Source organism: Falco cherrug, chromosome 5 (genome assembly GCF_023634085.1).
Source record: "Falco cherrug isolate bFalChe1 chromosome 5, bFalChe1.pri, whole genome shotgun sequence".
In the NCBI taxonomy this organism is placed as follows: domain Eukaryota; kingdom Metazoa; phylum Chordata; class Aves; order Falconiformes; family Falconidae; genus Falco; species Falco cherrug.
In genome coordinates this window covers 77,878,516-77,891,047 of record NC_073701.1, presented here as the reverse complement: position 1 = coordinate 77,891,047, position 12,532 = coordinate 77,878,516, and the positions used below count along the sequence as shown (strand labels likewise).

At 56.2% G+C, this 12,532-nt stretch overlaps 2 protein-coding genes across 4 annotated transcripts; both read left to right on the top strand.

Annotated features, from left to right (window-relative positions):
* The first annotated feature begins 39 nt into the window (after nucleotides 1-39).
* On the top strand, nucleotides 40-6,426 carry CHMP2A (charged multivesicular body protein 2A). Its single transcript, XM_055712315.1, is given in 6 exon segments — nucleotides 40-872; nucleotides 2,020-2,246; nucleotides 3,000-3,179; nucleotides 3,829-3,959; nucleotides 4,736-4,797; nucleotides 5,339-6,426. Coding segments are annotated over 5 exon segments (708 nt in total). The 5' UTR covers nucleotides 40-872; nucleotides 2,020-2,033; the 3' UTR covers nucleotides 5,461-6,426.
* A 519-nt stretch (nucleotides 6,427-6,945) lies between these two features.
* LOC102052249 (natterin-4-like) lies at nucleotides 6,946-11,481 on the top strand. Of its 3 annotated transcripts, none has more exons than XM_055712304.1 (4): nucleotides 6,949-7,883; nucleotides 8,595-8,643; nucleotides 9,651-9,765; nucleotides 10,106-11,481. In XM_055712304.1, exon 4 carries the CDS (start codon nucleotides 10,142-10,144, stop codon nucleotides 11,117-11,119), a length of 978 nt encoding a protein of 325 aa, XP_055568279.1. In that variant the 5' UTR covers nucleotides 6,949-7,883; nucleotides 8,595-8,643; nucleotides 9,651-9,765; nucleotides 10,106-10,141; the 3' UTR covers nucleotides 11,120-11,481. The 3 variants fall into 3 exon arrangements, with proteins under 3 accessions (XP_055568276.1, XP_055568279.1, XP_055568277.1); XM_055712302.1 differs by having other exon boundaries at nucleotides 6,951-7,883; nucleotides 10,109-11,481; XM_055712301.1 differs by lacking the exon at nucleotides 9,651-9,765 and having other exon boundaries at nucleotides 6,946-7,883; nucleotides 10,109-11,481.
* The last annotated feature ends 1,051 nt before the right edge of the window (nucleotides 11,482-12,532 follow it).

The window sequence follows — 12,532 nt, the reverse complement described above, 5'->3', positions numbered from 1 at the left end:
AGGGGATGTTTCCAGTTTGGCCTGTGGTTGGTGCGCCCAGTTTCCTGCTGCAGAGATGTTGGTGTGCCCAGTTAGCAGTATTGTGGTTCCCGGTATGGCCAGTTCCCTTCTTCATGGCTCCCAGTACAGCCAGTTCCCAATCCCAGTGTGCCCAGTATACCTAGCTCCTGGTCCTAGGGCTTCCAGTATGCCCACTATCAGCTCCCACACTGCCTCCCAGTTGCCCCCAGTCGGCCCAGTGTCTCCCAGTGCCTGCAGCCTGCTTCAGTTTTCCCCCAGTACATCCAGTGCTTCCCAGTAAAGTCCCATCTCATCTCAGTCCCCCCAGTATATTCTCTGGCTCCCCTGAGCTCCCCATCCCAGTGCTCTCCATTATGTCCCATTAGCCCCCAGTCCATCCCAGCGCCCTCCCCCAACTCTCCCAGTATCCCTCAGCCGTGTCCCAGTGCCACCTCTGTTCCAGTGCCGTCCCAGTCCATCCCAGTGCCATCGCCCATCTCTCCCAGTATCCCTCAGTCTATCCCAGTAGCCCCCTCCATCCCAGTGCCACCTCTGTCCCAGTAACTCCCCAGGCCATCTCAGTGCCCCTCAGTCCGTCCCAGTCTGTCCCAGTCCATCCTAGTGCCTTCACGCATCTCTCCTAGTATCCCCCAGTCTGTCCCAGTGCCCTCTCGTCCGTCCCAGTACATCCCGGCCGCCAGGGGCTGCCCTCACCCCTGGGAGCCTCTCTGGCCGCCCCTCTCGATGCCTCCCCCAGAAAGGAAGTGCCCTTTGGTTTCCTTCCGGAAGGGCGTGGCCGTGGCGTGGGGTCACGTGATCGACACACGGGTGACGTCACAAAGTTTGCGGAAGTGCGCGGGAGAGGCCGGGAGGTGCGGAAGGAGCGGGGGTGAGGGGCCGGGACAGGCCGCCGGGGGTCATAGAGAGTGGCGGGGGGGACAGAGCGGCCCGGTACCGGGGTCGCAGAGCCGGGGGTGCGGGCTGGAGCGGCCCGGTACCGGGGTCACAGAGCCGGGGGGATGGGCTGAAGCGGCCCGGTACCGGGGGTCACAGAGCCGGGGGAGTGGGCTGGAGCGGTCCGGTACCGGGAGGACCATGGGGGGCCGCAGTGGGGCCTGTTACCAGGAGAACCATAGAGCCAGGGTGGGGGCTAGAAGGGGCCCGGTGCCCGGGAGGACCACAGGGAGGAGCGGGCCGAGTTCCCCCACGTCCCCCGTGTCCCCATAGTGTCCGCGTCACCCCCTCCGTGCCCCCCACATTCTCCGTGTCCCCCCACATCCCTGTGTCCCCCCGTATCCCTGTCCCCATGTCCCCCTTGTCCCCACCACGTGCCCGTGTCCCACCACCTTCCTGTGTCCCCCCCCCATGTCCCCCATATCCGTGTCCCACCAGGTCCCCTGTCCCCCCCGTATCCTTGTCCCCCTGCATCCCCCCGATGTCCCCCGTATCTGTGTCCCCCCATGTCCCCCATATCTATGTCCCTGTGTCCTCCCATGTCCCTGTGTCCCCCATATCCATGTGTCCCCCATATCCATGTCCTGCCATATCCACCCATATCCATGTCCCTGTTCCCCCTCATGTCCCTGTGTGCCCCATAGCCATGTCCTGCTGTGTCCACCCATGAGCCACCACATGCCCATGTCCCACCATGTCCCTGTGTTCCCCCATGTGCCTGTATTCCCCATGTCCATGTCCCTGTGTCCCTCATATCCCCCATACCCATGTCCCCCCATGTCCCTGTGTCCCCCCATGTCCCTGTGTCCTCCATATCCCTGTGTCCCCCCATATCCATGTCCCACCATGTCCCTGTGTCCCTCATATCCCGCATACCCATGTCCCCCCATGTCCCTGTGTCCCCCCGTGTCCCTGTATCCCCCATGTCCCTGTATCCCCCATCTCCATGTCCCACCATGTCCCTGTGCCCCCTATCCACTCCATTTCCCATCCCCCCCATGTCCCCTCTCACCCGTGCCCCAGCCACATCCCTCACGTCCCCATGTCCCCCCTGTGTCCCCCCAGGTGCCGCTGCCACCATGGACCTGCTGTTTGGGCGCCGCAAGACGCCGGAGGAGCTGCTGCGGCAGAACCAGCGGGCGCTGGCCCGTGCCATGCGGGAGCTCGACCGTGAGCGCCAGAAGCTGGAGGCGCAGGAGAAGAAGATCATCGTTGACATCAAGAAGATGGCTAAGCAGGACAGATGGTGAGGGGGACAGCGCCGGGGGACACGGAGGGCAACAGGACGTTTGGTGGGGACTGAAGGGTGCAGAGGGCTCCAGGGGGCCTGTTATGGGGTCTAGGGGACGTGGAGGGGACCAGGGGACACAGTGGGGACGTGACGGGGGACCAGGGGGTGCAGAGGGCTCCGGGGGGCTATTATGGGGACCAGGGGACATGGTGGGGATCAGGGGACACAGAGGGGACCTGGTGGTGACCAGGACATGTGGTGGGGACCAAGGGGTGCAGAGGGCTCCAGGGGACTGTTACAGGGACCAGAGGACATGGTGGGGACCAGGGGTCACAGAGGGGATCGAGGGGTGCAGAGAACTCCAGGGGACATGGGGGGGACCAGGGGCATGGTGGTGACCAGGACACTTGGTGGGGACCAAGGGGTGCAGAGGGCTCCAGGGGGCTGTTATGGGGACAAGGGAACATGGTGGGGACCAGGGGACATGGCGGGGACCTGGAGGACCACAGAGGCAGCCATAGGACTGTGGAGGGGACTTGAATGCTGGGGGGGGGAGTGACTGGGGACCACGGAGGGATGAGGGGACACAGCAGGGACATGAGTCTTGGAGAGGACCAGGGGTCATGGCAGGGGACAGAGCAGGTCCATGGGGGTCCCCAGGTGACCACATGGGGTACAAGGAGACCAGGCAGTTGTGGAGATGATGGTGAGGGGACCACCGGAGGGACACAGAGGGGTCCCTGGAAGTCCCCTAGGCCTCTTGGGGAACCTGATGGACACTTGATGTTGTCCCTCTGTCCCCCCTATCCTTCAGGATGCGGTGAAGATCATGGCGAAGGACCTGGTGCGGACGCGGCGCTATGTGAAGAAGTTCATTACCATGAGGGCCAATGTCCAGGCCGTGTCCCTCAAAATCCAGACCCTCAAATCCAACAACTCCATGGCCCAGGCAATGAAGGGTGTCACCAAGGCCATGGCCACCATGAACCGGCAGGTGGGTGCCTGGGCGGGATGTCCCCAAGGTTGTGGCCACTGTGAGATGCTCCACAGGGATGTCCTTGAGTTGTGGCCACCATGAGCTGCCTTGGCAGTGGCCACGAGGACATCCCAAGGACTGTGGCCACCATGAGCAGCCCCAGGGGAGACCCCCAAGGCTCTGGTCACCGCAGGTTGCCCTAGGCCACCCATGAAGATGTCCCCAAGACCATGGCTACCAGCAGCAGCCTCAGGGGGATATTCCTGTAGCCATGGCCACCACAAGCTTCTTGGGGGTGGCAATGAGGTGGTCCATGAGACTGTGGCAACCACGAGCTGTCCAAGGCCATGGCCACCGGAAGCTACTCAAAGTGGGCATGAGGATGTCCCAAGACCATAGCCACCACAAACCACCCGAGGTGGCCACGGGGATGTAGCTGAGGCTGTGGCCACTGCGAGCTGCCCAAGGTGGCCATGGGGACATAGCCAAGGCTGTGGCCACCACAACCTGCCCAAGGTGGCCACAGGGACATAGCCAAGGCTGTGGCCACCGTGAGCTGCCTGAAGTGGCCACGGGGACATAGCCAAGGCTGTGGCTACTGTGAGGTGCCTGAAGTGGCCACGGGGACATCCCCACGTGCCACATGCTGTGTTCCTGTGTTCCCCAGCTGAAGCTGCCACAGATCCAGAAGATCATGATGGAATTTGAGAAGCAGGCGGAAATCATGGACATGAAGGAGGAGCTGATGAACGACGCCATTGATGATGCCATGGGGGACGAGGACGATGAGGAGGAGAGGTGGGAATAGGGGGGGAGTGGGGGTGGGCGCAGTGAGGGGAGGGGGTCATGGGTGATGGGACGCTGGGGTGGGACATGAGAAGGGGACGTGGGGAGGTGGGGACAGAGATGTGTGGACGTGGGGGTCATGGGGACAGGGATTTGGGGACGACGGGGGACACACACGAGGGAACAGAGATGGGACATGGGGGTCGTGGGGGACAGGAATTTGGGGGATGTAGGGGGGACACGAGGGGACAGAGATGTGGGGATATGGGGACATGGGGTCGTGGGGATGGGGATTTGGGGGACGGGGGGACACGAGGGGACAGACAAGGGGATGGGGGGGTTTGTGGTGACATGGGGGTCATGGGGACGGGGATTTGGGGGATGTGGGGGGACACACGAAGGGGCAGAGACATGGGGACATGGGGGTCGTGGGGATTGGGATTTGGGGGACAAGGCTGGGGGGACACGAGGGGACAGAGATGTGGGGATATGGGGATTGTGGGGACGAGGTGGGGGTGTTGTGGGGGAGGGGCACAGCGGGCACGAGGTGGTGGGAAAGGGGGGACACGGGGGCTGAAGACTTGGGGGGACATATGGGGACACCCTGGGTGGGCTGGGGAGGTTGGGGGACACATAGGGGACAATGACAGGGAGGGAGATATGGGACACTGGGAAGGTTGAGGACCCGTTGGCGGGGGGACAGAGCAGCTCAGGGGGTGCTGGGAGGGGTCAGGGGATTTGGGGGGAGTCCCAGTGTCACCCCTGACCCCCTTGTCCCCCCCCTGCAGCGACGCAGTGGTGTCACAAGTGCTGGATGAGCTGGGACTGAACCTCACCGATGAGCTGGCGAGTGAGTGGGGCTGGGGGGGTATTTTGAGTATTTGAATATATATTTAAAATATTTGGTATCATTTATTTTATTTATTTTTATTTTTATTTATTTACTTAAATAGATATTAAACCTGTCTGGTAAATATGTATTTAAGTGGAGGGAGGGGGTTAAAGGGCCCTGAGGGGCATTGGAGAGCTGGGGGGGCGGGCACATTTTGGAGGTAGAGGGTACTGTGGGGTCTGGGGGGGCCAATACGTGGTAGATCCAAGCCTGGGGGGGCATTTGGGGGGTAGTTAAGGGGCTGAGGGGCATTTTGGGGTGTATTTAAAGGGCCCTGGGGGGGGATTGGGGAGGCGGGGGGGGGTGGGGGGGGGTTCTGGGGGGGTGGGTGGGGGGCAATAGGTGGTGGATGCAGGTGGGGGGGGGGGCATTTTGGGGGGGCCCAGGGGTGTTATGGGGGGGGTGGGGGGGGTATTTGCGGTCTGGGGGGGTACGTGGGGTATCTGGGGAGGGGGAGATGGAAGGTGGTGACCCCCTGACCTCTGCCCTTTGCCCCTAGCCCTGCCCCTTCCGGGAGGGTCGCTGGCAGCGGGGGAGGGGCGAGCACCCGAGGCCGCAGCTGCGCTGGCTGATGCTGACGCTGACCTGGAGGAGCGGCTCAAGAACCTGCGCCGGGACTGACCTTTGACCTCTGACCCTTGACCCACAACTCGACCCCCTCCCCCCGGCACCCTGTGACCGTGGGGTTTGACTCCTGCTGCTCTGCCACCCTGGGGTTCACCCCATCACCCTACGACCCCAGGGTTGACCTCAGCGACCCTGGAGCTGCCCCGTGTGACCTGCAGGCACCACCCTGACCCCTGCAGTGACCTTTGACCTTGGCCAACAGCAACCCACTGCCCCTGACCTCTCCTTGGCCTCATGGTGACCTCTGGCCTTGACCTCTGGTGACCTGTGGCTGCTCCCAAGGCTGACCCCCAGTGACCTTTGACCCTGCCCAGCCCCTCTTTCTGGGTTGGGGGGGGCTCATCAGGCCTTGACACACACCCCCGGTTATTTGCCCCGCTGGGGGTATTTGCCCCCTCTCCAGGGATATTTCCCCCCCCCCCCCGGTGGTATTTGCTCCCTCTCCAGGGGTATTTTCCCCCCCCAGGCTATTTGCCCCCTCTCCAGGGGTATTTCCCACCCCAGGGGTATTTGCACCCCTCTCTCCCCCCCCCGGCTTATTTACGCCTTCTCCAGGGGTATTTGCCCCACCCCAAGGGATATTTTGCCCTCTCTCCAGGTTTATTTGTGTCCCCCCCGGGTATGTGGACCCCCCCGGTACTTGCCCCCTCTCCAGGGTTATTTCCCCTCTCCAGGGTTATTTCCCCTCTCCAGGGGTATTTGCACCCTCTGCAGGATTATTTGCCCCCTTCTTCTGGGGCATTTGACCCCCCCCGGGGGTATTTGCCCCCTTGGTCTTGGTTACTGACTCTCTCTTGGGGTGTTTTGCCCCCCCCCGGGAGCTCTTTGCCCCCATCTTTCTATTATTTGCCCCATCTTGGGGTATTTGCACTTCCCCCCCCCCGGGTATTTGCCCTTTTTGGGGGTATTTGCCCCCCCCCCGGGCAGTTGAACTGGGGCAATAAAGGCTGCATATTGGTACCTGCTGCCTCCCCCCGGCTGCTTCCTGGGGGGTGCCCAGTGCCACCCAGTTTGGGACTGAGAGCACTGGGGAGGGGGGGGGGGGGCATGTAAGGGAGGGGTCCACTGGCAGCTGCTGTGGGGTTGGGGCACTGGGATGGGGGGGAATGTGGGGGGGCCTGGGTGCTGGGGTCCCTCCGGGTGGGGGTCCTGGGTGGGGGGTCCCAGGTGCTGGGGGTCCTCCTGGGTGGGGGGCCTGGGTGCTGGGGTCCCTCCTGGCTGGGGGTCCCAGGCGCTGAGGTCCCTCCTGAGTGGGGGGTCCTGGGCGCTGGGGGGTCCTGAGTGCCAGGATCCCTCCTGGGTGGGGGGTCTCTCCTGGGTGGGGGGCCCGGGTGCTGGGGTCCCTCGTGGGTGGGGGGGTCCTTACTGGGTCAGGGGCCCGGGTGCTGGGGTTGCTTGTGGGGTGGGGGTCCTGGTTGCTGGGGTCTTTACTGGGTGGGGGGTCCTGAGTGCTGGGGTTCCATATGCTGGGGTCCCTCCTGGGTGGGGGGCCCGGGTGCTGGGGTCCCTCCTAGGTGGGGGGTCCCAAGCGCCGAGGTCCCTCCTGGGTGGGGGGTCCTGGGCACTGGGGTGTCCCGAGGGCCAGGGTCCCTCCTGGGTGCGGGGTCTCAGGGTCCCTCCTGGGTGGGGGTCCCTTCTGCTGGGGTCCTTCCTTGATGGGACATCCTGGGTGCCAGGGGCCTTCTGGGTGGGGGTCTCCCAATTTGATGCCAAACCACCAAACCATCCCATTTCCTCCCTAAAACCCAACATTTTGGGGCAGATGAGGAATCGCCATGGGGTAGGGCAGCACCAGCGCATGGGGGGGGGAGGGGGGGCAACCCCCCCCCCCCCCCAAACTGCTGTGGCCTTGCTGCGAAAACCCCCTTTTTTGGGGAAAAAAAACCCAAATTTCGCATTTGTGGCATTTGTGTCTGGCGAGGATTTTGCCAAATTTCTGATAACAGGCTTTCCTCCCCTCCCCCCCTCTTCTTTTGTTGTTTTTTTTTCATTTATTAACATATTTTTGATTGAAAAAGAAATAAAAAATGCTGTATTTGAAAAAAAAACCAGAAAAATTGCCAAATTTCTGATAACGGTCCTCCCTCCCCCCCCCCTTTTGTTTGTTTGTTTTTTGCATTTATTAACATATTTTTGAATGAAAAAAATTTAAAATTGCTATATTTAAAAAAAAAAAAAAAAATTGCCAAATTCCTGATAACGTTCCTCCTTCTCCTTCCCCCCTTGTTGTTCTTTGGGTTTTTTTGCATTTATTTACACATTTTTTTCTGTTCAGACTTTGCCCTTTCCAAGGTTCATGCATCCCTGGACCAAGCTCGACACGCTGGAAAACCCCCTCCCGCCTGGAAGTGACCAAAAAAGACTAAAAAACACCCCAAAAATAAAGGGATTGATCCTGGAGTGGGAGCAGCGGCAAGGTAGAGAGTGCAAACTGGGGGGCGGGGGGAAAACCCCCCTGAAAAACCCCAAATCGTTAGGTTTTACCCAAAATCGTTGGGTTTTTGTCCCATAATCGTTGGGGTTTACCCCAAATCGTTGGGTTTTGCCTCCATATCGTTGGGTTTTGTCCCATAATTGTTGGGTTTTATCCAAAATCATTGGGTTTTCCCCCAAATTGTTGGAGTTTGTCCCAAATTGTTGGGGTTTACCCAAAACCCATTGGGTTTGTCCTCAAATCGTTTGGTTTTGCCCCAAAATCGTTGGGGTTTGCCCCAAATCGTTTGTCCCATAATCGTTGGGTTTTACCCCAAATCATTGGGTTTTACCCCAAATTGTTGGGTTTTGTCCCATAATCGTTGTGGTTTACCCCAAATCGTTCGGTTTTGTCCCAAAATCGTTGGGGTTTATCCCAGAATTGTTGGGTTTTGCCCCATAATCGTTGGGGTTGACCCCACTTCGTTGGGTTTTGTCCTATAATTGTTGGGTTTTAACCCCAAATTGTTGGGTTTTACCCCCAAATCGTTGGGTTTTTGCCTCTAAATCGTTGGGTTTTGCCCCAAAATGTGGGGCTGGGGGTGTTAGGGAGCCCCCTGGAGTCAGCGTCTGCGAAGACGGGAGCGTTGGGGGCTGGTTTGGGGGGGATGGGGTGTGGGGCTGCTGCAATTAATCAATTTATTTATTAAAAATAGGGATTGAGATCGTGGCCGCCGGAGGTGCCGTGGGATGCCGGCGTGTGAGGTGTGGCAGGGGCGGGGTGGCCGTGGGGGTATTTGAGGGATTTTTAATTCCTTCGGGGGGCAAAATGGATGCTGCCTAGCGCCTAGGAAATTAAAAATATATATATTTTTTAAAAAGTTATATATAATAGTTGTTTTTAAAAAATTAATATATGTATAATTTTTTTAAAAAAAATAAATACACGTATAATTTTTTTTAAAAAAAATCTACATAATAAAATTTTAAAAATATGTACTTCTAATAAAATTTTTAAACAATAAATATACGTATACTTTTTTAAAAAAATAAATATGCATATAATATTTTTTTAAAAAATAAATATGGGTATAATAAAATTAAAATTATGTATATTTTTTGAAACAATATAAGTATAATAAAAATTTTTAAAAATAAATAGATGCATAATAAAAATTTTAAAAGAAATAAATACACATATAATAAAAATTTTTAAAGAATAAATACATGTATAGTACTTTTTTAAAAAAATAAATACATGTATAATAAAATTTCTAAAAAAATAGATGTATGATTTTTATGAAAAATAAATTATACATATAATTTTTTAAAAATATAATAAAATTTTTAAAAATTAATATACATGTAATGAAATTTCTAAAAAAATAAATATAATAAATTTTTTGAAAACATAAATATACATATGAAATTTCTAAAAAACTAAATATATGTATAATGAAATTTAAAATAATAAGTTATGTATAATATTTTTTTAAATATACATAAAATTTTTAAGAAATAGGTATATGTATAATATTTTTTTTTAAAAAAATAATAGATGCATAATAAAATTTAAAAAGGCAGTGATGGTGGGTGCTGCGTTGTGTTCCCCAGCCCCTCAGCCCCTTTACAAATCCACCCCCCATCCGGGCGCGATGTCACCCCAACAGCCCCGGGGGGGTCTGGCCCTGGCCACCAGCCCCCCCCGGCCTGCAGCCGCCAGTGGGGGAGGGGCGCCTGGTGGGGTGACGCTTCCCCTGCTCTCCCCGCAGCTGTTCCTCGCTGCTGCCCTCCTCTTCCTCAGCCCAGGGAGCCATGGGGATGGTGGAGTGGCCAGACCCTCGCTGCTGGGAGTGACGGGCCGGGGACCCCCACGCCCCGCCCCAGGTGAGTGGACCTTGGGTGGCTGTTGGGTGCCCACCCAGCCTCTCCCTTCCCTTCCCTGGCCGCGACGGGGTGAAAATCCAACGTAACGACTGGTGGGTTGGGGTGACCTTGGGGAGACTCTGGGCCTGCTCCCATCGTGGGCAACACAGGCTCAGTTTGGAGGAGATTAATTAACATTTAATTTTTTTAAAAAAATGATTAATTAAAAATTGAGTGGGATGGTGAGAAATGAGAAAACAGAAACACTGTCTCCTCCTATTGTCTCCGTAGGACGTCGCTTTGGGCCAATGGGGTGGGGTGATGTTGGAATTTTCCCCAAATCCCATCATTTTTTTCCCAGCAGACACCAGCTGGGGCCTCTACCGGAGGAAGCGGGATGAGGACCCCCCCATCCTACCTGAAGTGGGTGCCCTTCGAGGGCCACCTGCCCGCCGACGCCGTCTCCAACTGGAATGCCTATGCCAATAGGACCGAGTACGTCTGCTCCACCCAACGGTGGGGTTGCAACACCGGCGCCTATGTCCCCCAGCGCGGTCCCTTGTGCTTCTTCCCGTATGGAGAATGGGAATGGAGCACCCATGACTTCAAGGTGTTGGTCAACGTGGGAGGTTTTGAGGCCTTGGATTGGGTGGCCGACTCTTTTGGCAGCGTGCCCAAGAATGCCGTGGAAGGTTGTCCATCCGTTGACGTCTTCGTTGGGAGGAACCAGTATGGTTTGGGCAAGGTCTCCAAGGACCAAAGGGCTCTTTTCGTCATGGTGGACGGTGAGGAGGTGTGGTACAAGTGGTACCAAGTCTTGGTGGTGAAGAAGGGCCCAGCGGACGTCACCATCTCCGACGTCCGTTACAACATGAGCCAGGCGGTGGAGAACAGGGAGGACATCACAGTGATGAAGACCACGGTGAGGAACGAAGGCTGTCAAGGGATGAGGAAAACCATCACCATGGAGGAGGTGACGGAGAGGGAGCACAACTGGCAGATGGACCACAGGGTCTTGGCCACCATCCACGGGGTCTTGCGAACGGCCCTCTTGGCCTTCAACGGGATGGGCTGGGGGGTCACCAATGTCACCGACATCCCTTGGGTCGGTGGAGCCAGTGCTGGTGAGTACGTCGTCCGCACGCACACAGTGGAGGAGGAGTTGCGGCCCCGCATGGCGTGCGCGGTGGCCTTGGAAGGGCATCGCGTGGATGTTCGTGTCCCCTTCGCTGCTCAACTCATCCGCCAGTTCACCGACGGCCAACGGCACCGTGTGGGGGTCACCGGGTGGGCTCACAGCCGGGCGGTGGTGGGCGTCCGCCCCAAGGTCACGGGGTGCTGGCCCATCACCGACATCCTACCCTGCCAGCCGTAGGGATGGCGCCTTCCGGAATATTCCGTCGGGATGCGGAACGTGATGCCACGTGGTTTTATTGTGCAATCTCATTTTTTTGGTTCTTTATTTTCTTTTATTTTCTCTTTATTTTGATTTCCTCGCCCTAAAAACCCACCATCCCGCTCCAAACCAGGATGGCAGCAACCTGCAATCCAGGAAAACACTTTTTAAAAAAATTTTTTTTCCCTATTTTTCATTTTTGCAGCTCCAAAACGAGACGGCACCACCACAGAAAGCGGAAAAATCAATTTTTTTCATCTTTATTTTCCATTTGCTCCAAAATAACCCCCGTTTCACCCAAAAAAACCCACACCAACGATACAGAAAGCAAAAAACCATCACATTGGCGATCTGGATTTTGGCTTTTTTCCCCTGATTTAACCCCAAAACGGTGCAGAATGGCAAAAAACAGCGTTTCTTATGGTGTTTTTCTTTTTTCCACCTGATTTTCCTCCCAACCTGGTCCAGTGGCGGATCCTTCCTCAGATGAGCATCATTTTCCTTTTCTTTTTTTTTTTTTTTAATTTTTCTTGCATGTCATGAAAAATAGTTGCAGAGCAAAAAAAATAAAAATAAAAATTCTGAAAACATTCCCCAAAAATTTAATTTTCTAAGGAAAAAGGGTGAGAAATCAGGAAAAAAAAAATTCCCAAGTAAAGGAACGCGAAGGCAACCACTCATCCCAATGGGATGGGGGCTGGACCCCCCACCCCGCACCCAAGGGGTTAAACCCCTCCCCCCCTTCCCGCCAAGGCAGGAGTGACAGGCGATCTAACCAATGGGAGCGTGGGGAGGGGTCTGACCCGCCCACCGGGGTGGGGGTGGGGAAGTGGCTGTTGGGGGGGGTCCAGGGGGATTTGGGGGGGTCTGGGGGAGGGGTATCCCCTGCGAAAGTTGGGGGGTTGGGAGGGGTCGAGGTCTGGGGGGACCCCAGATTCCTTCGGGGGTGGGGGGGTGGGGGTGCAGTGCATTGCAAGGACCTGCTGAAATGCAGCGCCCTGCAAATGCAATTCTGTAGTGCAATGCAAACACAATGCTGCAGTGCAAGCCTGGCACTGCACTGCAAATGCAACACTGCAGTGCAAGGCAAACACAACAGTGCAGTGCGAGCCTGGCACTGTGATGCAAATGCAGTGCGGCAGTGCAGGTGCTGCAACGCAAACGTGATGCTGCAGTGCCAGCCTGGTGGTGTGATGCAAATGCAATGCTGCAGTGTGAGCACCATGCTGCAATGCAAACACAACGCTGCAGTGCAAGTGCTGCGCTGCACGGCAATGCTGCAGTGCAAGCCTGGTGTTGCAATGCAAATGCAACACTGCAGTACAATGCAGTGCAATGCAAACACAACGCTGCAGTGCGAGCACCATGCTGCAATGCAAATGCAACGCTGCA